This window comes from Pongo abelii, chromosome 15 (genome assembly GCF_028885655.2).
Source record: "Pongo abelii isolate AG06213 chromosome 15, NHGRI_mPonAbe1-v2.0_pri, whole genome shotgun sequence".
In the NCBI taxonomy this organism is placed as follows: Eukaryota; Metazoa; Chordata; class Mammalia; order Primates; family Hominidae; genus Pongo; species Pongo abelii.
The window spans coordinates 76,711,425-76,737,924 of NC_072000.2; the positions used below are offsets into that span (position 1 = coordinate 76,711,425).

The 26,500-nt window shown below is 43.8% G+C and overlaps 1 protein-coding gene across 6 annotated transcripts in view; it reads left to right on the forward strand.

Moving 5' to 3' along the window:
* RGS6 (regulator of G protein signaling 6) overlaps positions 1 to 26,500 on the forward strand; it is a 641,289-nt gene that overhangs the window by 524,849 nt on the left and 89,940 nt on the right. For all 6 annotated transcript variants that reach the window (XM_054529656.2, XM_054529657.2, XM_054529659.2 and 3 more), the window contains 6 exon segments: positions 7,375 to 7,425; positions 11,112 to 11,218; positions 12,474 to 12,525; positions 18,494 to 18,558; positions 22,719 to 22,795; positions 25,591 to 25,672. In XM_054529656.2, coding sequence (XP_054385631.2) covers positions 7,375 to 7,425; positions 11,112 to 11,218; positions 12,474 to 12,525; positions 18,494 to 18,558; positions 22,719 to 22,795; positions 25,591 to 25,672 — 434 coding nt within the window.

The window sequence follows — 26,500 nt, forward strand, 5'->3', positions numbered from 1 at the left end:
CACGCTCCTATGAGAATCTAATGCCACTGCTGATCTGACGGGAGGCAGAGCTCAGGCAGTAATGTGAGTGATGGGGAGGGGCTGTAAATACAGATGAAGCTTCACTTGCTCACCTGCCATTCACCTCCTGCTGCGAAGCCTGGTTCCTGACAGGCCAGGGACCATTACCTGTTGGGAGGCTGGGGACCCCTGAGCTAGAGGAAGAGGTGGGAGGAAAAAGGGAAGGCATAACAGGCCCAGGGAGTAGCAGATGCAAAGGCCCTGTGGTTCAATGGAGACTGTTGCATTCTGGGAAGGGAAAGGTGGTCCCAAGGCAGGAGAGGTGGGGGAAGAAGAAGAGGGTGTTGGGATGGATGTGATCAGAGCACCCCAAACCAGAAAGATGTTAACTCTGTTACCTCCAACTGAATTACACTGGGGTGAGGGCACCTGTTTTGCTTTCTGCCCTCACTTCTGGAAAATGCGCATCCCAGATCAGGGTCAGAAAAGCTTCCAGGCAGGGATCCCAGTCTCTCAGCGAGGTCTCACCAGGCTAGTAGAGTTGTCCAGCCACAACACCCTCCTCATTTCCCCTTCTGTCCAACAAGCTGTCGGTCGGAAGATCCCAGCCTAAAAGCACCAGAAGACATTTTGAGATTCTCTAAAGCCTAAAATTTAAAAGCTGGCAAGTAACACAAGGATTCCAAGTTACTGCTGTCTCTCCCAGCCACACAGATAACTGGGTTAGACACTTGGCCAGTATGAGGTCCCTGAAACATGGACTCTATGAGTAGCCAATGTGTATTAATATTAATGCTTATGCTATGCCAGGCACACTGCACGGGTTCATTACCCCTCACAGTCAAGGTGATGGGTCCCATTATTACTGTCCTCTTTTCTTTATTTTTGAGATGGAGTTTCGCTCTTGTTTCCCAGGCTGGAGTGCAGTGGCGCGATCTCGGCTCACTGCAACCTCCACCTCCCAGATTGAAGCAATTCTCCCTGCCTCAGCCTCCTAAATAGCTGGGATTACAAGCGCCCACCACCACACCAAACTAATTTTTTATTTTTAGTAGAGTCAGGGTTTTACCATGTTGGGCAGGCTGGTCCCAAAATCATGACCTCAGGTGATCCACCCGCCTCGGCCTCCCAAAGTGTACTGTCCTCTTTTCATATGAGGGAATAAATGCACAGGGCCAGCAGATGACTTGCTAACAACCAGGTCATTTCAGCAAAACCATGAACCAGGCATTGTGAACAGAGTTTTGTATACCTGGTCTTATTCTTAACTAGACAGCACTTCCCCCTAGTTGACATATGAAGAAATGGAGATCAGGGCAGGTGGTGGGTAAGGGACCTGCCCAGGTTCCCACAGTTTGTAAGTGATGTACCAAGAGTTGCTCTCAAGTGTGTCTGACTTTATAAATGCTGCACGTTATCGTTTCCTATGCTTGCAAGTGAGTGTGAAATTTGCCATGATTTTCCTTGGAAAAACTCAAGCCCATAGACCAAACAATACTACTTGAAAATGACACTGAACTTTTCATCACTCTGTTTCTCCCAGCTGTGTTCCCTTCTGTCTTACTGCCAGCTACTCATTGTGCTCACCCTCCAAAGCCCAGTTTAACATTTCCTCTTAGTTAAGCTTTCTCTGCTGATTGTTGCATTTTTTTCAACTAAGGCATAAAAGAAAAAAAGAAGACTGTAAAGATTGTCCTACTTAGAATATCCTTCCATTCATTTGCAAAATGGAGATAACAATATGCTATTTACAACATAGGACTAGTATAGTAGGATTATTCCAAAGCCTGGAATATAGAAAGTGCTCAATAAATTATTAGTTCAACAGCTAATAATAGTACCAATTATTATTATCACTAAATTAATGCCTCTGTTTCAGGAAAAAAACTGGATACATACAGAATATCAGTTTTCTAATTGTTTTTTATTTATACTACTTGGAAAGTTATACAGAGTTAAGAGACACAGAATAGTATAGTGGAAATAATATTTGGCATGAAATTGCCTGGATTCCAACCTTGGTTCTACATCAGTAGTAGCCTGTGGTCTTGAGCCTCTCTGGGCCTAATCTTTAAAATGGATATAATAATTATCGTATTGGACACAATTATTGTCAAGATGACATGCGATAACAGGGTCAAGTGCCCAGCTCTGGCCTGGTACACCATGGGCACTCAGGAAATGTCACTCCCCCTTCATAAGCATTGGCCTCTGCATGACATCTATGTGATAAGGTGGCCTGAAGCTGCCCTCCCCACCCAGAGGCACAGCAGAGGCCTGGCAGGAATGTGAAAATCCAATGGATCGAGTCAAAACCTTGACTGAAGAGTACGGTGAGTTCACTCTTGGCAGGAACCATCTGATCATTCATACGGCTCCAGAAACATTTTACTCAAAAGAAAGTGTCTTTCCCCAACAGTCAAGATTGATAATTAGTTTACGAATTGCTTCATTTATCAGTACTTTGATGTACTGTATAATCCACCAGGTTTCAAGTTACTGGAAATTTGCAGGTGATGGGAACTAGTCTTTTTATCAACTTTGCATAGTCTGATCTGGGCTTGGATTGATAGAATGCTTTGGGAAGAATCAGGGGAGTGTTTCATACTAGGATCTCCTGCGGTTCTAACACATTAATGGGAGGAAGGTTTCCCTGTCAAATGCTACAATTTTGGAGGAGCTTAAAACACCTGAAGACAAAGCCCTGAATTTTATGAGTATCTGGCTGAAACCAGAAACAGAAACCCCTTACCAGCTTACTCAATAGAGTTAATTCAGCATGGAAAGGCACCAGGAAAAGATCACTGCGTCTTACTCCCACCAAGTAAATAAGCTAACACACACAGAGGAGAGGTGCAGGTTGTCACCCTTAGGCCAGGACTCTGGGTGGACAGCCCTGTCAGAGTCTATAAAGGGTTGCTCTGAGGCTCCAGAAGTGGCAGATGGCCAGAGAGTGGCCAATTGGAGGCACACTATTGAGCCTCAGGATTGAGCCTCCCACTGTTTACCCCTCAGGAAAAAGAGGGCTTTGAGTCTCCTGGCCCTTTCCCCAGACAGCAGGAAATGGCCAGGGCTCAAGGATAGCCAGAGGCCGTCCAAAGTTACCCATACCATCTCTACTTTGGCCCCAGGGGCCAACTCTTTCTTCTCTCTGTGCTTTTTAAAATAAAAAATTATTTTTCTAGTGTAAAAGTATTATATGAATGTTCTATGAACTTCAAATAATACAGAAAAGTAAAGAATAGAAATTTCCCATTATTTGATGCCTCCCCCTCCCCAAAATAACCTAAAGTTAACAATTTAAATATATATCCAGAATTTTTCCTCTCCATATTTATATATATCTATACATATATAATTAATAGAACATAAATATTTTACAGTAACCCTGTTCTCAAGATGCTTTTCCACTGTAGATGTTTGATAAATATTTATTGCATGAATGAGCCATAATTATTCAATCCTCTATTAGAGGCCTTTTGTTTTGTTCCCAGTCGTCTAATAAACATGATTTTAGATATAAAAGACATAATTGAAATACGTATAACACATATAGAAACATAACCCATAACCGCATATCATAAATATATCCTTAAATATACTAATAAAACACGCATGCAATGGAGAAGTGTTTTGGGTGCCCTCTGGTGTATTTCATGGATATCCCTGGAATATATATTGATAAATCAGCCTCAAAAAGAAAGCTTTCAGACAGTGTTTTAGGATCTGTGGGAATAAAGGGTGGCCATCCTGCATTTGTTAGGTTGTTTCAACATAGCGTTTGTTATGTTGTGTTATTGACTTTAAGTCCTTGGCCAAGCAGCTTGACTAAGATAAGATCCAGAAACCAGTCGTGGTAACAAGGCAACAATTAATTTTAGATAGAACAGAAAAGGAATCCACTTCAAATTCTCTTTAGAACAGGAAGGAAAGGGTGATCGTGGGTTAGCGGGAAGGAAGGAAAGAGGCAAGAAAGAAAGTGAAAAAAGAATGGAAATGCTTTCTCCTGCTGGTGATTTGGATGTTTGGACTACTCTTGTCAGATGCTACAGTGTAATCACTGTAAATGTTTTAAAGGACGCAATATTATGACAGATTTCCCTTTCAGACTTGTTCCTGGGGCTGCACACACAATGATTTACTCCCTGCCACGGGCTGGAGGCTTGGCCACTCCTGGGTTGGTCCAAGGAAGCCTGGAATACCCAATGCCCGTGAGAGTGAGCACATCCCCCTGTCTCTAGGTGTTGTCACTTGTGTTGAAATGGAGTCTACCAAGCATTGCCATGGCATGGAAAGAATAGTGGTGGAGTGGATGCCACTGCAGATCGAGTGCAGTGTCCCAGGCAGCCAGGGGCAGCCGCTCAGCCCTTGCCTGGGCCTGAGGACTGTTGCCTCAGCCCCCAGATAAGATAGCAGCTGTCATGGTGGCTGAACCAGGGAAAAGAAACCCCACTCTGTGGTCTCCATGGGGCTAGGGAAAAAAGGAAATGGGTTTTTGTGATTTTCCCTTCTTTAGAAACAAAAGTGCTTAAATGTGATCCTTTAGCTCTGTAAATGCAAACCACGGCCTGGTGTACCGGGGAGAACAATTAGGCCAAAGGCTGAGCACAGGAAGCCAAAAGCGGGTGGAAACCCAGACAATGGTGCTGAGCCGGGGGTTGGGGTGGTGGGGGGAGCGGATATGATAGCAAGGAAGGAGTTTCAGTGTGAATGAATACTAATTAGTGACATGGATATTAATGATGACAGTAATTAACAGGGGAAAGGAAGGGCTGTCATTGTCCCAGGGTGAGTAATCAATCTTGGCAGGTGATAAATAATGGTTCGGCAAGCTCAGCAGAAAGATAATCCGCAGGCCTGGGGGAGAGCTCGGCTAATGCAGGAAACCTCACAGTTTCTAGGCAACCCACAAAAAAGAACTTTTTTTTTTTTTCTTTTTTGAGACAGTGTCTCACTCTGTGGCCAGGCTGGAGTGCAGTGGCGCAATCTCGGCTCACTGCAACCTCCACCTCCCGTGTTCAAGCAATTCCCCTGCCTGAGCCTCCCAAGTAGCTGGGACTCAGGCACGTGGCACCATGCCCGGCTAATGTTTTGTATTTTAGTAGAGATGGGGTTTCACCATGTTGGCCAGGATGGTCTCAAACTCCTGACCTCGTGATCCGCCCTCCTCGGTCTCCCAGAGTGCTGGGATTATAGGCATGAGCCACTGCGCCTGGCCAGAACTATTTTTCTTTTGAGGAAAAAACAGGTTAGAGTATCTCTCCCACCCCCAGCTTGGGACTACAGTTCTTATTTGATTTCTGCTTTGTTCTTCATTTCCTGGGACAAATGTTGAACTTGTATAATTTGGAGGAAAGGGACACACAGGCACATGTCACACACACACATATTCATTCTCTCACTCTCTCTCTTCTGTCTCTCCAAGAATACGAATGAATAGGAGTGTTTTTGATCTAAAGTTTGACTCACAGATGCCGTCCAGGAGCAGCAAGAGTGAGGAGAAGCCTAGAAGTGCTGCCTTTGAGGTTGGCGCAGGGAAACTGCAAAATTGCAAGGCTGTGTCGGCAGAACTGGGGCACACAGAAGGATGAGGATGGCCCTGGGGGTCCCACTGTGCAGGGTTACTTCACCTGCCATGGACCCAGAGAGAAACAAAATGTCTAGGCTTTCTGTCCTGTACCAGTCCCACTTCTGGCCACCAGTCACATATCTAAGAAAACTGATTTCTGGGAAGAGGGCAATCCTCATGAAGCCCCTGTGCTGGATCCCCAGGCCTTCAGCCAGGAATCCAGCCCAGGAGAGTTCTTGGCACATCCTCTCCCTCGCACCAAAGCCTCGGACCCACGAGACTCTGATATCTAAAATGTCTCCCCTTGCAGGCTGTGTTCCATCAAACAATTCAGAGGTGACAAAGCCACATCTTCAATGGTCTGCACTGGTTTAAAGTGAGATCTTTGGGTGGCAAAGGTAGATTGACCAGAAATTCAGAACCTTCCAGAAAACTGAACTCCTCTACTGCCATGTACACAGTGCTGCTCTCAGAACATTGTTTGCGGGTCACATTTTCAAAGAGAGACAGACAGAAGGGAACATATTCAGAGAATTGGGAACATATGGTGAGGAACTCCAGGCCACACCCTGCAAGGAAGCAGCGGAGGGACCCAGGCCTGTTGCACTTGGAGGGAGGACGTCGCTGGTATGCCGCAAGACTGTCTGAATAGCTGGAGGGCTGAAGGGCTGTCACACAGAGTGATTAGGTTGGGGTTTGTTTTTCTATCATCAAAGGGCAAAACTGAGGCCAAAGGGAGGAAGTCAGAGAGAAGCAAGTTTCTGTTCAGATAAATCAAGGCTGATTTAACTGGGTCAGGCTGGGTAGGGGGCAGTTTGTGAGTTTCCAGGTACTAGGGATTCTAAACACAGGTTACAGCACATCTTGTCCAGGGTGTTGTGAATGGGACTCATGTATTGGCTAGGGTTGGAGTAGACAAGCTTTAAAAGTTCCTTCAGATTCTTAAGATTTATATTCGTTAAGGTAATACTAGATACCAAAACAGCTAAGTCCCAAATTTCAGGGGCTTAACACAACAAAGTTTATTCCTCAATCAAGTCAGAGCCCCACATGGGCGTAATGTCCATGGTTGGAACCATGGCTCCCTCCCTATTGTGGCTCTGCATTCCCCCAGGTCTTTGGAGTCCCCCACATCCAGCCAGTGGATAGATTGAAAGGGGTGGAGCTATGGAGAGCCATGTAGGAGTTTTTATGGTCCAGGTCTGGAAGTGGCATATGCCATTTCTACCCACATTCTACGGTATGAACTCAGTCCATATCTAAGTGCAGGGGAGTCTGGAAATGTAATCTAGCTATGGCACAGTGAGGAGAGGAAAGAGGTCTTGGTGAATACATAGACGTTTCTGCCACAAATGCAGGGACACATTCATTCAGGATAGGCCTGTGCCAGAAGAGATGAGAGTTTTGCAAGAACCTATGAGGTCACCTGTGTTGGTCAGCCCTTGTAATTGACGGTAGGGAGCTGATGAGGCCTCCTTCTTCAAGAAATGGTCTGGGGGCCAGGCATGATAAAGATTCATCTAGCATGTCTTGGGGAAGTCCTCTATAGACACTTCCTAGAAATGTGAATATAAGCTCATCCTGCATCATCAGAAGTGAGTGTTTTTTGGACGAGAATGGAATTGTAATTATGGAAGTGTACTGAAGAATGGAAAGGGTTGGTTAGGACAAAAAAAAGTGCCCATATTGTCCTGCTCTACAGTGTGGACTGATTGGAATTAGGATTCTCTTAGGTAAACATGTTTCTTCTGCCACAGTGTTAAACACCCAGGAGGTCTTCAGCTGAAATTGCTTTATCGTTGCAGGTACTGACATTGTGCAGTGGCTTATGAAGAACCTTTCCATTGAGGACCCAGGTACTTGACCTTTGACCCTGCCCTTATCTCCCCTGGTATCAGTAAACATCCCATAACCAAGTTCCAAACTAGATTCTCCTACCCTCCTGAGAACTGGTCTTGTAAATGTGAATTCCAGGATATGGAATCACTCTATTTACAAATAAAATTAATTTATTTTCTCCACTGAATATTTGTCTTTAAATTTAAATCATGCTTTGAGGAAATGAGCAACTATTTAGAATGCCAAAACGCCCAATACAATAATGTGTGAAATGAGTTGAATTCTCATTAGCTGCAGCAATTAAAGATAAGTTGTAGCGCTGTCACTGAACAGCCTTCTAGAGCCAGCTCTTAAAATTAGATTGCCTGTTCCACAATTAAGATGTTTAATTATTTGCTAAGATTCCCTCTGTTTTCTGCTTCTGCAAGAAGTGAAGGAATTATTTTTTTTCAACTTTAATTGCGCATTTCAATTAGGAAGACCTTACCAGGAAAACAACAACAAAACCCTGGCCAATAAAACAATTTCCCAGTCTGTCCTCCCACCAGAAAATAGGCAGTAAAATTTGTTTTCACAGCGTAGTTAGGAAATGGGGGGTGTTCCAGAAAAATAAAAATTCAAGATAAGTAAAGCTTATTCCCATGTGCTGTTAGTTAATACTTTTCTGAATTTATTACATACTCCTTTGCCTTGATTAACTGAGTATTCTTGATGCCTGAAGGTCACATTTATAAAGATCCACTAATACACTCTGATGTTCTTAATGGGCATTGGCGTGATTAGACTTATCTGCCCCAAATTAAATGGCCCTGAACCACAAGGCTTTTTGAAGATTTTTTTCAAGTGCCCATTCTGGATCCTTGACCTTCAGCTGTGATTCCCTGCTGGAATTGGTGTGTCAGCTTGGCACTCCTGTATGTTAACCCAACATTTCTAATCTACTATTGACTGCAAAACAATACAGTTTCTATGCAGTTTAATTATATACAGTTGTTAGAACTCTGAGTGCCAGAAAAGCAGATCATTCATAGAAGTGGCCTCAGTCTTTTCACCCCCTTGATTAGTGGCTACTCTCACAACTAGTGAAAATTCTTAATTCTAGTCAAGTTCTTGATTCACAGGGAAAACACTATAAATGCTAACCCTTTGTAAAGGATAGAACCCAAAGCAACTCCCTATGTGTTGTCCCTGATGCGGCCTGTACTTCTGAGTGTCCACTTGGAAAGCCTGGACTGGATCAGCATCTACATGTTTAGTTACATTTATTTAAAGTCAGTATTTCCTGTGATTATAATGCTAAAACTAAGGAACATGTTTCCTCATGGCCGCCTTTTCTCTTCCGAGAGCACTGGTTTCTTTGCCTCCTAAAATAATTGTTGTATTTCTGACATATATTTTATTATTACTATTATGAGAACCCTAAATTGGCTAGCAGTATGTGAGAATGAGCTTCAGGAATCCTCCAGCCCTGGCGTGAGAAGCTTCTGTGAAGGGTCCTGACTGATGAGAGTTATTTCTATGAAAATCTTTTATATTCTGATGCCCTTGGGAAGACATCATGGTATAGGGGCCTGTTTGGGCTTCTGAGAAGTGGCTGAGGAGAAGCTAAGAACAATTTGTCAGCTGAGAATAGTCTAAGGGGGTAGATGAGGCAAACCAAGGCCTTGGGAAACAGTCAGATCCAGCATCTGCCCCTCTCTCCTTTCTTTTTCCCATCGGCCAATTTCTTGTGTTTATTTTTTGGTTTTTGAGGCAAGGTCTCACTCTGTCACCCAGGCTAGAGTGCAGTGGCACGAGCATAGCTCACTGCAGCCTTGACCTCCCTGGCCCAAGCTATCTTCCACCTCAGTCTCCCGAGTAGCTGGGACTACAGGCTCTTACCACCACATCCAGCTAATTTTTTGTTTTATTTTTTGTAGAGATGGGGATCTCACTATGTTATCCAGGCTGGTCTTGAACTCCTGACCTCAAACAATTCTTCTGCTTTGGCCTCCCACAGTGCTTGGATTACAGGTGTGAGACACTGCACCTGGCACCATTGGCCAATGTCTAAGCAGAAACATTTTTGCTCAGAGAATGAAGTTAGAGTCTTAGCCCCAAGACTGGTGGCATGAAAGTCACCTTCCTACAGGATTTTGTTCTTTCTTCTCTGGGGAAGGAGCAACTGCTGATGATGAAACTTCTGTTCTAGCTGGACTCATGATTCTTGAAGCATATAGACTTTAAAAAGCAAACTGGCCAGACATGGTAGCTCATGCCTGTAATCCCAGCTCTTTGGGAGGCTCAGCTGGGAGGACTGCTTGAGCCCAGGAGTTCAAGACCAGCCTGAGCAAGATGGCAAGACCCTGCCTCTACCAAAAAAATTAAAAAAAATTAGACAAGTGGTGGCATGTGCCTGTGGTTCCAGCTACTTGGGAGGCTGGGGCAGAAGTATCACTTGAGCCCAGGAGTTCAAGGCTGTGATCACACCACTGCACTCCAGCCTGGGTGACAGAGTGAGACCTGTCTCTAAAAAAAAAAAAAAAAAAAAAAATAGCAAATTGGTCATCACTAGGCAAGTAAAATAAAACTCCATTCATTCCAATTCCACCAGTTACATGTATGTTTCTTTCAAAGGAGAATAGGTGGTTCTTAATACGCAAAACATTGCGTTGTATTCAACTTCTTGAAAAGTTTGCAAGTAAAGCCAAAACAAACTACTTGAAAAAGAAGTCAGAGCTCGTGAAATTAATAATTGCTAGAGGCTCCCTAAGCACATTAACAATTTCCACGTCCAAAAATTAGTTTTAACCTGTAACAGTACTTTTGGATTTGTGAAAGATTGTGTGTGGTAGAAGCATTGAGGTTTGTTATTTTTTCTTAACTCTGCTCAGGATAAATCTAAATTCTTAACTTTTTTTTTGTTTGTTTTAATTGAGACACGGTCTCGCTGTGTTGCTCAGGCTGGTCTCAAACTCCTGAGCTCAAGCGATCCACCTGCTTCTGGATTACAGACGTGAGCCACCATGCCCAACCTATATTCTCAACTTTCTACATGCATCTATTTATGGCTGGTGCTAAAGGAACAAAGGAACAGATTGATTGTGGCAAAAATATAAGTATTTCTATCAGGTTAGCCTCTCTCTGTCACTGCCCACTTCAGTGTCCTTCCTCTAATTTTCAAAGGAAGTGAGGTTTTCCTCTCTGTCCATAAGAGAAGGGTGACACCCTTCTCATTCCTGATGGGACTGTCATACTGGGGAATGCAGTGGGAGTCCTACGTCTCTGTGGGCAGCGAGGCTGCATTCTTACTGCTGGGGATGATGAAACTGATATGAATCAGAGCTGCCAGCACTTATGGAGTATTTGACCTGTACCAGACAATCACTTCATGTGAAATATCTCACTTAGTTAAATACAGGTTCTTCTATGCCAGAACTTATGCCCTTGACCCTGAAGCCAGACTTTCTTCTGAAGGTCAGGGTGAGGAGGGGTTAAGCCATGTCAGACTCTCAGAGGTGGGATTCAGACAAGTCGCAGACACATAGTTGCCCTTTCCAGCCATTGGCATCTCCCCTCCTCACCCCTACACTGAGCAAGGGCAATTGTATCATCCACACAGTCATCTGGGGGTGATGACAGTTGACTACTGGTTTCCTGGCTTAATTTTCAGCCAAATAACCTGCTTTCTAATTCCTTTTCTTTCTATGCACTGTTCTTACAGTTGAAGCAATACACTTGGGAAGCCTTATCGCTGCCCAGGGCTACATCTTTCCGATCTCGGACCATGTTCTCACCATGAAGGATGATGGCACCTTTTATCGTTTCCAGGTAAGCCTGCTGGCTCCTCCTCCTGAAGAACCTTTTCTTTACAACATCATCTGATCTCAAGTTAGAACTACAAAGAAAACCTAGGGATATTTGAGGGAGTAGCCCTCACTCCCCATCAGCACTGGGAAAGCCAAGAGAACTTTTGTCTGGGCCATTGGGTGACCCACTTAGAGAATAGTAAAAGGCTGTCATTGAGAGCCTACCATGCCCTGGGCACTGCTTGAGTCCCTTTGGGCTGCTACAACAAAATACCTAAACTGGGTATCTGATAAACAACAACAAAAAAAATTTACTTCTCATGGTTCTGGAGCCTGGCAAGTCCAAGACCAAGGTGCCAGCAGATTCGGTGTCTGGTGAGGGCCTGCTCTCTGGCTCATAGATGGCACCTTCTAGCTGTATCCCCACATGGCAGACAGGACCTGAGGCTTATATCAGACCTCTTTTATAAGGGCACTAATCTCATCTGTGAGGGCTTCAAAGGCCCCACCACCCAATACCATCACCTTGGGGATTAGGATTTCAACATGTGAATTTGAAGAGGATGCAGACATTCAGACCATGGTAGACACTTTGTACAGATTTCCTCATTTATTCTGAAGAGCACACTTTAGGGGGTAAATATCACCCACTTTACAAAGGAGAAAACTGAAGTGCTCAAAGAATTAAAGTATCATTTAGTAAATCCAGGAGTAGCCTTCATTTGAACCTAAGTGAGCCTGATAGCACAGACCTTGATCTTTCTACTGTCTCATGGTGCCTTCTCTGAGTGAAGTTTCTATTTGCTACCTAATCACCCTCCCCACCGATTTTACACTCCTTCTCCCAGATCCTTGCACAGAGGGAATGAGGGCAGAGGATATAGGCTTGAATCAAGGTCTAACCAAAGGGTTTGGGAGAAGAGTTCTTCAGACCAGGTTAAACGGAGAAAAGGAACATGGGCTTAGGTGCCCAGTAAGTTATGCCAGCCTGACTTTTGTACTTAGACTTCTGTTGTCTCAGGATAAGAATATATTGCCCTGTGAACAAAACTTATCATTTTTGCATTTGTTTTGCTTACTTACATTTTGCTTCTCAATGCCTAGATTAAAATGTTGACTCGCCTTAGCTGAATTAGAGAAGAAGAGAGAATTGTGGGGTAGCATCAGCAAGAAGGAGATGGGGGAGAGCCTGCCATCAGGGAGGCTCCTCCCTGAGTGTGGGAGGCAAGTGCAGGCATGGCGTGCCTCTGAGCCCTGACACCCATGCTCCTTTGCAGGCTCCGTACTTCTGGCCTTCGAACTGCTGGGAACCTGAAAACACTGACTATGGTGAGAACTGAAGCCACTGGGAACTCTCAACTTCAACACTGTGTGTCACTTCTGGGGGTGCAGAAGACAAATGCTTGGTGTGGGCAACGGTGGTACACGGGGAGGAGGGTCCTTTCTGCTTAGTTCTTTCTCATATTGTTTCTATATAACAAATTTCCTGTTCCACATAGCAGAGGAAGGCCCAGCTCACTGAAAGATGTAGTCCTTGGAGGGGAAGCAGGAGAGGGAAGAAAAATCTTACGAAGGGTGGTCAGTATGTTCATCTTGGGGCCATGGAGAACCAGGATCCCACAGCAACACTATGGGATGGTGACTTTTAATTGTTCTTTCCAGGGATAGGGCTTCAGGGAGGGCTGGATCAAGGGTCTACCTCCTCCTGGCCCTTTCTGTTCTCATAGACTTGCCAAAACTTACTAAGAACCTTTCGGTGTTCTTGAAAGTTGCAATTTAGAAAAGGGAGAGAGACCAGGGAGGAGGATACAGAAGTCACTCTGGACTAGGAAAATAAAGAGTGGGTGAAGTTGAGAGTTCTCTCTCTCTAGACAGGGACCTACAAGACTTCTGCCACATATTCTCAGTGGGGATTATTTAATATTCCTATATGCCAATTCTCTGCAGAAGTTATATTATCACTATGCTTAAAAGAAAGAACCTGAGGCCCAGAGAGGCCACATCCTCACACTATCACATTGTCTGAATGCTCCCTTGATTATAAGCCTCATGAGGGCAGAGGCTGGTCCAGCTTATGCATTCTCATATCTCCAGTGCATAGCCCATGTCTGAGGCAGAATTAGTGCTCAGTAAATATCCACTGACAGTTCTGGTTCTTTATTGAAGGTGATCAACAGACACTCACTAGAGGGAGCAGAACTTGAACTCAGATCTGAGCAGCTCCAAAACCCATACTTCTTTCACGGTCCCGTGCGTGACATGCCTGAAGGTTGTAGCTGCAGCACTGCCTCTTTGCATGCATCCTTGCTGCTGACTCAGCTGCTGTGGCAGTCTGATCTGTGGCTCTCCTTGGGACTGGGACACTCAATGAAACCTGCAGCTTCTTTGCAGAATTGTTTAAGACAAGAAGGCAGATGCAGCTGTGGTGAGTGGGAGGGAGATGTGCAGCTGGGTAGTGATCAGGGGAGCCTGTCTGGGAGACCCCTGGGATAAGACACAACCTTGGAGTCACACGTTTGAGCAAGAGGAAACCAACAACAGGGAGCCAAGCCGAGGATAGAATACAAGCGAGTTGTTACCTACTAAGGCTGGAGTTGTTCCATGGTCAAGTGTGGAGGACGTCAGTCATGCAGAAGGGCAGGCTCTGGGGCTGTCTGCTTGGCTATCCACAGGCACCACTGTGGGCCATCTGACACTGTGCTGCACCCTAACCAATGTGATAAGTGGATCCAGAAAGGCTTCCGGCTGCAAGCGAGAGCTGCATTTGACTGCTCATAAAACTAGTGCTTCTGGGGCTGAAAAGACTGCTCATGAAAACCCAACTCGGAATTTGAATAATTATAGCTCAGTTCCATGCAGCAACGTGTGCTCTTGTGAATGTGAAAACCAATATTTTTGCAGGCAGTGGAGAGGGTGGGAGGATGGTAAGATCTGATACCTGGGCCCAAGTAAGATTAAAATATTTACTTCCATAAAGCTTAGGGCATCTTATGCTGAGTACTAAAGGGCATCATCTCCCTGTTCTACAGGTGTTCTTCATTTTATAATTTTAATTGTGCATCATGAACAGGGAGAGAAATAAGTTTGTTTCAGGCTCTCATTAAAGAAAAATTATTTTAAATTCCTGTGCCTCAATTTATGGCAAATCAGAGGGAGAAATCAAGGTTCAGGATGCACAAGTATTCACCAGGGGCCAGGCATGGTGGTGCATACCTGTAATCCCAGTGACTCGGGAGGCTGAGATGGGAGGATCACTTGAGCCCAGGAGTTCAAGGCTGCAGTGAGCTATGATTGTGCCACTGCCCTCCAGCCTGGGTGACAGAGGAAGACCCTGTCTCTAAAACAAAGAAAAACCAGTACTCCCCAGGGTTTCCAAAGCAGTTTAGTTAGAAAATCAGGATGTATTTACAAAGAGAGAATCCAGCACAGTGAGCCCCCAGGATCAACCAGTTCCACTAGCTGGGTGATCTTGGCAAATTACTTAACCTCTCTGTGCCTCAGAGACCTCATATTAAAATTAGAGTAGTAACGGCACTTGTCTCCTAGCGTTGTTTTGTTAGGATTAAATGAAATGCATGTAATGTTCTCTGAGTTAATACGGGGTGGTGGTTGGTATCACTACTGGGGTGGAGTTGGTATTGTTGCCACTGGGATGTTGATCGATATTATTATGACTGAGGTGACCGTCTCACCAGGAAGCATGTGAAACTGAAGCTAAGAATTCAATATAGTATTATTTGGACTGATGAAGTACCAGACACTTTCATTCAATCAACAAACATTTACTGGTCCCTACTCTGTCAGATTCTATGTCGGAGATTTGAATAAGTCACAGGATTTCCCCCCAAGCATTCCAGGCTGGGAGAGGCAGCATGATGCAGGGAAGAAAGGCATGGTGAGGATCTGGCTTGAGTATTCAAAGGTTTTATGTGATGAATGACTGAGAAGGCTGAATAGCTTGGGAGGGGCAGGTTTATAAAAAGGCCTTGGCAGTCAAGTAGAGACGTTTAGAATGGATTCAGCAGTTTGGGGAAGCTATTGTGGATCCCCAACAATGAACACACTTTCCCAAGTTTTTTCCCAACTTGGGAAAAAATTGGTTCATCTATAAGATGGGAGTAATAACAGAACCCACCTAGTAGGGTTATTATGCGGATTAAGTAAGTGGACTGTGGAAGATTAAGTAAGGGCTGTGACTTAGTCAAATAGTCCCTGATAGTGGGCTCAATGGAAGCAGTAGCTGCTACGATGGTGATTTTTCCAGCACCTAAAACAGTACTTGGCCCATAGGAAACACTCAGTACATTTTTGAATGAGTGATTGAATGAGTAAATGGATCGGTGAATGTCATAGAGGAAACTCTGCACTGGTCCTCGATTCTAATTCCATCTCCATCACTAACTACCCCTCAGGTCCATCACTTCATTTCTCTGGGCCTTTAGTTTCCCCATCTGTAAATGAGGGGCCTGTACTTGATGGTTGCCAAGGTTACCTCCAGTCTAAAATTCTTTGGTTCTAAAAAGTCATCAGAGAGTATGAGGAAAATAGAGAAATAAGTGAGTTATAGGTTCCCTAGTTTAGGAGACTGAGGTACATAATGATGTTGCTAGTAAAGGCAGAAAGTATAGAAAGGGGTCAGTTTCTTCAGTACATTGAAATTCGATAAGTTCAATATTTTTTAAGAAATTTAATTGCACATACATGAATGTGTTCCCTTTATACAATTTTTAAATATGTCCCAGTTTTGTGTGGTGACACATGGTTAACTTGAGATGGCAGTGGATTTATCTAAGTGAGATGTAAGATATAGGTAAGGGTGCAATGCCAGATGTAAGGGCAAGGAAATACAAATTTTTCAGTAAGAAATTAAATATCCAAGAGAAACCAATATCTGAGCTTAAGACAGTTCCTCCAGATGCCCTCTTGTAGGGCTGGCTGTTGTCACCAGTAGTCACTAGAGTCGGTTGGAAGTTAGAGCAAGCCATGGTGAGGGCACTCTGGGATGCAGACAAGCCCCAGGGAGTTCTGTGCCAAGAACAGCCACGTCCCACCTTCCTCATTGTGGTGAAAAGATTCCTTGTGTGACTTTAGGCACAGGGACATTAGCTAGTAGCGTGTGACCCTGTGACTCATGGCCATCAGGAGTGGCCCCAGCTCTGCATTCCATGCATGATACCTCACTTCACAACCCTGCTGTCCCATTTTGACCCCACTGTCCCATTTGGACATTTCTTGGGATGGCTCTGTCTGCATAAAACCCATAGTCAAATCCAGGTTAGCCTTTTCTGAGTTTTACATTTGGCTAATGCAAAATCCTGTCCAGGGCAGCATTGTCAAAGCAGCTGCCACCTCCACTGACCTACACTGCTCAAAGGTAATCATGACCTGGCCCAGTCAGGCTGGTGACATGTCAAGCTCCCTGCCTGAGGTTGTCCCTAATTCTGCCAGGGGTCCAAGAGACTGAAGGAGGTACTTTGTGATAGATCAGACACCCCTTTATCAGACGCAGTGAAGCACTATAGCTGCTTGGTTCATTGGAAAGGTTGGTAAGTAGAAAATTATTTTTAAAACGACATATACACACCTTAAGCACCTCATGTAAAGGTAAGATATACAAAGGAACACTCATTTGACAGCCTTGTTAGGTTGGACCAAAATGTTCTCTTTGATTATGAGCTGAATAATTTTAGTTGCTTAAATCAACCACACTCAAAATAAACTACCCTGTTTTGGTATCTTTAAAGTGCATCAAGAATGTAAAGACATTTTTGTAGTCTTTTATATATTGGCCCCGCCTAGATTTTTATTATTTTTCTTACTTTTTCCAGTTATCTCACCTGTATCAAATTCACCAGCAATTGTCTTAGCTGATTCTCCTTCATTAAATTGTTCCAAACCATTCAACTGAGTTTTCATAGAAGCAACACTCTTTCTCTTTTCATATTAATTTCATTGACATGTGTAATATTTAGTGAACTTGTGTGATTAAAATAACAGATGTGCCTTACATAAGCAGATTTGGGAACAACCACAACTGACTCTTATGAGCACACAATTTGCTGGGTGGAAGCAGAAGTGTGGGCATGCCAGAGGGTAGGCTGCTAGCTTCCAGTCTCTAAAATGTCATAGGTATCAGTAAATTTTTCAGAACAAATGAAGGAAGTTGGTTGATCCAGCAAAGAGTTGACTAGAGATCTCTTGGTAAAGAGGTCTTGTTGTCCAACAACAAAATGATCACAGGTTCTCTCTGGCCCTCCCTCTTGATCATTCTGTTGTTCATTTATTTATGCCATTCATCTACTGTTTTCCCTGGATTGTTCCACTTGGCTCTGGAGAAGGAGGAAGACATTGAAGAAGGAAAGGTAGGGAGAAGAAGTGATGATGAAGGCCATGTTTGAGGAAGAAACAGGGAAACCAGGGGCCAAGAACCTTTCCTTAGCCTGGGTTGAGAGACCTAAATTGTCTTCCCTTTCCATAGCCTTTTTACTGCACCTGGCAAGACAGGGTATGGTGCTAGCGACAGGGATGAAAGCTGAGCAGGACATAGCCTCTGCCCTTAAAGAGACTTCAGCCTAGAGCAGGGGACAGTCTAGTAAACAGGATTTCAGTGCAATGGAATTTAGTTCCATGGTCAAGGACATGTAGATGCTATCTGAAACACCAACTTGGGTCTTCAAAGATTAGTAGGAGGTTGCCAGATAGACAGAGGGAAGGAGAGAAAAGAGAAAGACCTTCCACAAAAAGGACACATGTGCAAAAGAATGAAGCTGAAAAGAGTTTGGTGGCCTCACAGTGCCTGCATGAGGGAGAAGAAGTTGATGAGATAAGCAGTGAGCAGATCATAAAGAACCATATTTGCCACCCTAACAAGCCCAACCTTACTTCTGAGGCCATTGAGGACTCAAGGCAGAGCTTTTAGGCACTGGAGTAATGTGGTCATGTTTGTGAAATATCACTCTGAGTATACGATGTTCAGGGTGAAGCAGAGTGAGGAGGAAAAAGGGGAGTTGTCAGGATTGGAATATGGAGGAGTCCTCATCTGATCATGACTACGAAAGGATTTATAGAGGTCAGGGGTCATGAGGTCCACTTAGAAAACATATTTTTCCCAGGACAGTGCTGGGCACATAGCAAGGGTGGGTGGGCGGGCTGTCTGGATGGGTGGATGGATAGATGGATGGATGGATGGATGGATGGATGGATGAATAGGTGAATGGATGGACAGATGGATGGATGGGCTTATAATTCCATTGTGCTGCTGGTTTTGTACATGTTGTCATTTCCTTTCTTCCCTCAGCCATCTATCTCTGTAAGAGGACAATGCAAAATAAAGCAAGGCTGGAACTGGCAGATTATGAAGCAGTAAGTATGATTATTTTCCAGGATAGATATGAGAAGAGAGTAAAATCATATCTGCAGCTTCGTCTAAGTTTTTTTTTTTTCTTTTGTCCCTCTTTCATCCCTTTCAGACAGTGGAAGGGAAGTATCTTCTATTTCTCCTCCTTTGTTCTCAGCTCCTCTGACCATCATAATAAGATGGTATTTTTATATAAACAACTCTTAAAACTCAACAATAAAAAAATAAGCAACTCAACTTAAAAATAGGCAAATGACTTAACAGATATTTTACCAAAGAGGACACAAGGATGATAAACCCATGGAAAGATGTCCAATATTATTAACCATTTAGGAAATGCACATTAAATCCGTGGTGAGGTACCATTACGTACCTATTAGAATGGCCAAAATAAAAAATACTGATGATACCAAGTGATGGTGAGGATGTAGAACAACTGGAACTCTCTGCTTTGCTAGTGGTAGTGCAAAATGGTACAGCCACTCTAGAAAACAGCTTGGCAGTTTTCTTATAAAGTTAAACATACACTTACCATATAACCAAGCAATCCCACTTGTATATACATACCCTAGAGAAATCAGAACTCATGTTCACACAAACACCTATAAACTAATATTCATACAAGCTTAATCTGTGATAACCAGAAGCTGAAAACAACCCAAACTGCCCGCACTTTAACAGTTGAATGGTTAAACTAACTGTGGTACATCCATACAATAGAATACTACTCTGCAGTAAAAAGGAATGAACTGTTGATACACACAACCACTTGAATGAGTACCAAGGACATTATGTTGGGTGAAAGAAACCAATCTCAAGCCAGTCATTCCATTTATAGGACATTCTTGAAAAGACAAAACTATCATGATGAAAAGCAGATCAATGATTGCTAGGGGTTATGGATAGGGTAGGGAATTTTTGGAAGGTGATGGAACTGTTCTGTATCCTGATTGTGGTGGTGGTTGTATGAATCTATACATGTGTTAAAATTTACAGAATTGTACAAAAGGAAAAAAGTCAAATTTACTACATAATAACATTTTAAATTAAAATTTTAAATTGCACCTTTATACCCACTCTCCTGTGCTTGGTAACAGAGGCAGAATCTAAGGGTAAAATTCAATTCAGAAAATAAGACAAGATGTATGTCACATGAGGTATCTACTTCCAAGCTTTCTTACCTTCCTCCTCTATCTTTCTTCATAAGATGAGACTTCTTGCAAAAATTAGAGGGCCCACCACCAAACTTGGGTCCATTCCCATTTGACAGAGCCCAGAAACCAAAGCACTTGAAAACTCATAGATCATTTAATTTTTTTTTTTTAACTTTTGGTTGCAAAATTTTTCCCCCAAACTGAACTGTACATGGGTCACAGAGAATGGGAGAAACTGGCTAAACTTTCTTATACCTTCCACTTCCTTCTCCCTATATGTCTTCCAAAGGATGTGCTGCTGAGCCATGAATGACTGAAGGGCCAGCAGCTATGGAAGGAGGGGCAACATTAAGGGCAGCAGAGAATCCTTCCCTGGATAGTCCAGCATTAACAGCATCTTCAGACCCACCCACCTCCAAAGCCCCTCCTGCTTTTACTGCCTCAGTCTTTCAAAACAAGTGTGAGGCTCCACTCTGCCAGGCCTTACCTCTCCTAGGTTCATGTTCCCAAGCCTACCAAGCCAGCTGGGCCATCGCTCCCCTCTCTACAGCCCAAGTGTGAATGTGCATACCACTGGGAAGCAGGACATGTGCATGGTCCTTCACCTCTTTGATCCCACTGGCATCGTGGACCTGTGAGTGGGGTGCAGGGGGGCAGAAGAGGAAGAAGCAGTGCAGCAGTTTGTCCGGAGCCTCGGGACGTGGCTAGAGTTTGCATTATCAGATGATCATATGTTGGAACATTATGATCTCCCCAGATAAACCTTGGCCTGGTTGTTCTGTGGCTCTGGACATCCTGGGAGCCCAGTCGTGCCCGTCTGCCCCAATGCCCAGCAGTCACATCACCCCTCCTTCAAAAGACTGCTGTTGTACTCTTTGTGCACCCAGTGCAAGTAGCTTTGACATGATGACGTTACTTCCTTAACACAACCTTGAGGAAAGGCCCAGACAGTAGAAGCCTGGGGCCCCTCCCTCCTGTGTGTCTCTTCCCCATATTTTCAATGTTTTAGAAAAAGGTCCCATACAGAAATCAGACAGCATCAACTCCTGCTGTATTTGATTCAATTTCTCTTCTCTTGTCCCTTAATGTTCTGCTCTGGTATTTGTAAAGAATATGGCATTGAGGCCAGGTGTGGTGGCTCATGCCTGTAATCCCCAAGGCGGGCAGATCACGAGGTCAGGAGATCGAGACCATCCTGGCTAACACGCTGAAACCCGTCTCTACTAAAAATACAAAAAACTAGCCAGGCCTGGTGGCACATGCCTGTAGATCCAGCTACTCAGGAGGCTGAGGCAGGAGAATCCCTTGAACCCGGGAGGCAGAGATTGTGAGCCAAGATCGTGCCACTGCACTCCAGCCTGGGCAACAGAGCGAGACTCCATCTCAAAAAAAAAAAAGAATATGGCATTGAGATGCGCTCTCAGGTTGAAGTTCTGCACAAAAATGATTCAAAACCAAAAAAGCATTTTGCTTCCAAAATGCAATAATTTTTTATAAATTTTCTGATTATATATTCTTTTTACAAAAACAAACATTCAAACAGCAAAGAAAGGAGAGAATATAAGCTGTGACTCCCCCCACCTAAGTTTTTTCTATGCATACATTTTTTTCTTTATAAAACTATATTAGAATCATAACATAAACATTCTTGTGGCAGCTGCTTCTCTTTCCACAGTCATTATACTGTAGGTATCTCGGGGTCCCTGCCATGTCAGTAACTATAATCTACGTTATTGTGTTTAATGGCTGCCTAGAATTCTGTACTATGACTGTGTCACAGTTGATTGACATTTAGGCATTACCAGTTTTGTTTCCTATGAGCAGTGAAAGAGTCAAAAAGACAGTTTTTAGAAGTACTTGCACACCAAGCCTGGGTGATAATTGTGAGCTCATGTGTGGTACTCTCCAACTGAAGCTCCTTTTATATTAATAATCCATTAGTGAGGGTAATCAATTAGTGTTGGCATGAGCTCTATGAAAATACATAGTATAATGTGGGCTCCAGCCTTGCATTCATCAGAATTAGGAGGATCATTAGGGCGCCTGTCAAACTCCCCTCCTCGCCGCCCGTCCTCATGTTCCATTAGGTAACTCTACAGACTTAGAGAAAATACTTTTCTTTTTCTCTAATGGCAACCCTCAGTGACTTTTCTTTCTGTTTTTGGCTTTTTCTTTCATGAACATCACAAACGTAGACACTCCGTTTGGGGCACTTTTTTTTTTTTCTTTGAAAAAGAGTTTCACTCTTGTTGCCCAGGCTGCAGTGCAGTGGCAGGATTTCGGCTCACTGCAACCTCCCCACCTCCCAGGTTCAAGGACTATCCTCCTTCAGTCTCCCAAATAGTTGGGATTACAGGCACCTGCCACCATGCCCAGCTAATTTCTGTAATTTTAGTAGAGACGGGGTTTCACCCTGTTGACTAGTCTGGTCTCGAACTCCTGACCTCAGGTGATCCACCTGCCTCGGCCTTCCAAAGTGCTGGGATTACAGGTGTGAGCCACCGCACCCAGCCTCGGCCACTTTGAATCCTGACATTAGAAAAAGCATGAAAGCCAGGTCCCTTTGGTTCTCCTTTCCTGTGTCCTTCCCAGCTCCCCACTGGAAGACGAGTCCTGAGAAATCCAGCCTTGGTTTTGCTCCTGGAGATACCAACAGGTGGCAAAGACTCGTTAATTCCCCAATAGCCACAGACAATTTTCCCTATTTTCAGCAACCTTTGCAACAAGTGCTGTGTGAGTTGCATTCTTGTAAAACACATATGAAGAGAGGAATCAGGTGAATCATAGAGACCTCAGACTTAATGGGTGTGTAAATGAATATTAATAGTTCAGCTCTGTACAGCAGGGTCTGGTGCAAAGTCAAATTGGATATATGTCCAGGGGATTTAAAGCAGGTCTTGCTATTTTGTTGGAAGTAACCAAAATTGATGGATGCCTTATAATAAGCATAGGTGTCAATGTGCTAATTTACGATGATTAATGCCTTCTTGTTGATTTTCATTTCTCATTAGGAAAACTTAGCAAGACTCCAGAGGGCCTTTGCAAGGAAGTGGGAATTCATCTTTATGCAAGCAGAAGCACAAGTAAAGTAGGTGAACTTGATAGAGACCTTTTCAGAGAGGAAAAGACTCTGGAATTTGGAAATGGTGTGAAGGTGGGATTGTCAAAGTGAAGTTTCCAGATGGCGTTAGTATTTCTAATAGGGCCTGAGAGCAACTGAGTGGAAATTAAGGTCAGGATGGATAAGTTTCATCTTCATAACCAATGTTACTCTAAAACAATTTCAGAAATATGTGTTTCAGCAGACAAGGGAGATCCTCCCAAAGGTAGAACTCTGGTTATGAGAAGGTGTACCTATTTCCCCAAGAGATTTCCAGTTATTTTCTGTGTTCAAAGGCTGAAATCCCATTTTACCCATTGGACTGTAGATTTTGTCTTCATAGGAAAGCAGGTTGGAGTTTTAGGAAGAACAACAAGTAGCCCCCGTCTTCTTCTCCCTGACAGGGGAGGAGTTCAGAACCAATAGAAAAATAAGGCACAGAAGTCAGACAGTTGGAGTCCAAAATACCAGATTATTATATTAATTAAAAGCAAGAGTAAGGCCAGGCATGGTGGCTCATGCCTGTAATCCCAGCACTTTGTGAGGCCGAGCGGGGGCGGATCAGCTGAGGTCAGGAGTTCGAGACCAACCTGACCAACATGGTGAAACCCTGTCTCTACTAAAAATACAAAATTAGCCGGGCATGGTGGTACATGCCCGTAATCCTAGCTACTCAGGAAGCTGAGGCAGGAGAATTGCTTAAACCCAGGAAGTGGAGGTTGCAGTGAGCTGAGATCGTGCCATTGCACTCCAACCTGGGCAACAAGAGTGAAACTCCATCTCAAAAAAAAAAACAAAAAAAAAAAAATCAAGATTATAGGGCATGACATTGGATATGTGGCCCCAGGTGCAAATTAAACCTGCTCTTCCTGGACAGAGGTGTGTATCTATAGGCCTCCTCTCCCCAGCATCTCCACCCCACCCCACCAGGGCAGAGGCGACCCCTGTAAGTTTTCTGCATGCAGAGAGCTGCTATCCTGAGCACAGGCTGACCCAGATGGGGGCCCAGAGAGGGAGAGTCTGAACTTTCTCAGTTTCTTCTTTCAAGTCTACCAATTAGTTAAGTCATTTTTCCTCCACAAAGGACAAGCGATGAAAGGAAGAAAAAAGTTGGAAGGGTTTTTCCCAGATTTTTTGCTCCTGGATACATAGTGGACATTTCTTCCTCTCTAAGGAAACATGAGGAATGGGTACTCTGTGTTCCCCACCCCACAAACATGGTTGTCAACCAGATCCATTTAATTCTGGGAAACATAATGATTGGATCTGGATCTCCCCTGTCCTTCCCAGGGATGATGTCTAGGTTAGCCAGGATGGTTAGTTAACAGGAGAAGTGGGACAGGAGCAGGAAAGGGATGCTAAGCTGGGAGAATGGGACTGTGTTTCCTCTGGGTACCACCTGCATGTGAGCAGCCGCTGAGTCTTCAGAGCAACATTCCTGGGCGGCGTTGCAGCCCATGGCCTGGAGCTGGGTCTCAGGCTGTGTGGGTGTAGACTCATCACAGCTATGGTCACAGTTGGAAGTGACCTGAGGCCATCTGGTCCAGTGGCCTGTACACTGCCATTGCTGTGACCCTCTCCCCGCAGTCTCTGCCTTTCTCCTGTCCATGATGCCAGCCACCTCCTGACCACCCAGCAGCCCCCGGGATAGGCAGGCACCAGGCACTGGGTGCCCCCGAAGAGGTGAAGGTGGGAGAGTAGGTGGGATGGAAGCTGAGATTCAACTGGACTAAGGCAGAATTGTGCCTATGTACTCAGAAGCCACTGGAAAGCAAAGAGGAACGCTAATTTGTTCTTCCAGAATCAAACAGCATCACAAGTTATAAACAGAGGGGAAATTGTTACTTCATAAATATATGGTATTTCTCGATTAACTTTTTTGATTAACTCTGTGATTACATTATAATCGTGGGCCACCTAAGTACACAGTAATTATCACAAAAATCACAGGGTGATTATGGGTTATTTCAGTCCAATAAAGTGTTCCCAAGAGAGCCGAGACCCAGGAGTTACACAGCAATTAATCTGAGTTGCTTTTTACTTGAAGAAATAAAATGAAGTAATACATGCTTTTTTTAAAAAAAAAAAAAAAAGAAAAGAAAGAAAAAGAAAAAACCTCTTATCTATGCTGCAGATCAGAACAATAAGAATCTGTCTTTGTCACCTGCAATTTCCCTCTTGCAATTTGTGTCTCCCCCAGCTGAGGCCAGTGATATTTGCCTCCTGGATCTTGTCTCATGCTAAGGCCATTATTCTGCCGTTAGAAAGCCAGATGGTGTAAGTGACTTATAAAACACATAATTGCAGCATTTTAAAGACACTTCTTTCTACTGATTCTAAATCTAAAGGAAACTTTCAAATTTGAACATGGAACACTGGCAAGATTGTGGTTATATTCTATCTTATAATTTGTATATGCAGTATCCTTTTTGATGAGGGGGCATATCAATGGATAATTCAGTTTTTAATAATCCAAATCTTAATACTTCAGATGAACAGCTGCATTCTTATTCTTCCCTTAGGCTACCATGTTCATTACACATATATGGCAATCTGTAATCTAGCCTAAAACAAGTTCTCTTACCATGTGTGGAATTCCTGAGGTTTTCGGAGGGGAATTATACACCCCTATTTCACAGCTCTGCAGAGAGCAGGCACCATGCATGTACCAATGGCCTTGTGTTCACTTAGCCCCTAGAAACAGGAGCAAACGCTGGAGTAAGTGTCAGAAGGGAAAACAGAATACAGAGCCTCTTATTTCCTTCCCCTCTTTACTCTTTCAGGATTGACCGGAAAAAAGACAAGACAGAAAGGAAAATTTTGGATAGTCAAGAACGAGCCTTTTGGGATGTCCACAGGCCTGTGGTGAGAAAACACTACTCAATTCTCTAGATTTTTTTTTTCTTAATTTTTCATTTTTATCTCTATAAAGAAAAGACCGTCTTTAGCCACCAGATGTCTCATTCTTAAGAAAATCGCTGAGCTTTGTGGAACTGGTTTTGCCATTCGTTTATATAATCTCAGTAAATTTTCTGGAATATATGTAAGTTCCACCTTTTAAAAATTATTCATTCGGCCGGGCGCGGCAGCTCACGCCTGTAATCCCAGAACTTTGGGAGGCCGAGGCGGGTGGATCACGAGATCAGTCGATCAAGACCATCCTGGCTAACATGGTGAAATCCCGTCTCTACTAAAAATACAAAAAAATTAGCCAGGTGTGGTGGTGGGCGCCTGTAGTCCCAGCGACTGGGGAGGCTGAGGCAGGAGAATGGTGTGAACCTGGGAGGCGGAGCTTGCAGTGAGCCGAGATCGCACCACTGCACTCCAGTCTGGGCAACAGAGCGAGACTCTGCCTCTGGGGAAAAAAAAAATTATTCGTTCATGAAAATATGGAATTGCAAATGGAGAAGCTATGGGAATTCCACCAAAAGACCTTTGGGTCCCAAAGGTTTACATTCCCCAAATTAACAATTTCCATTTCCACTGCTATTCAGCTCTGAATCTTAAACTATTCTCTGTCGAATACAGTTAATTCTTTTTATCCATGGCAGCTATGTTCTATAAAGTCTTTGCAAACACTGAATTAGCGCACATTGAAGCATCACTCCTGTGGGAACTACCAAGCTAGATCCCTGTGAGCCTGTGGCCACAACATTTTTATCAGCTGACCGATACATAACCTTTTCAATGTGT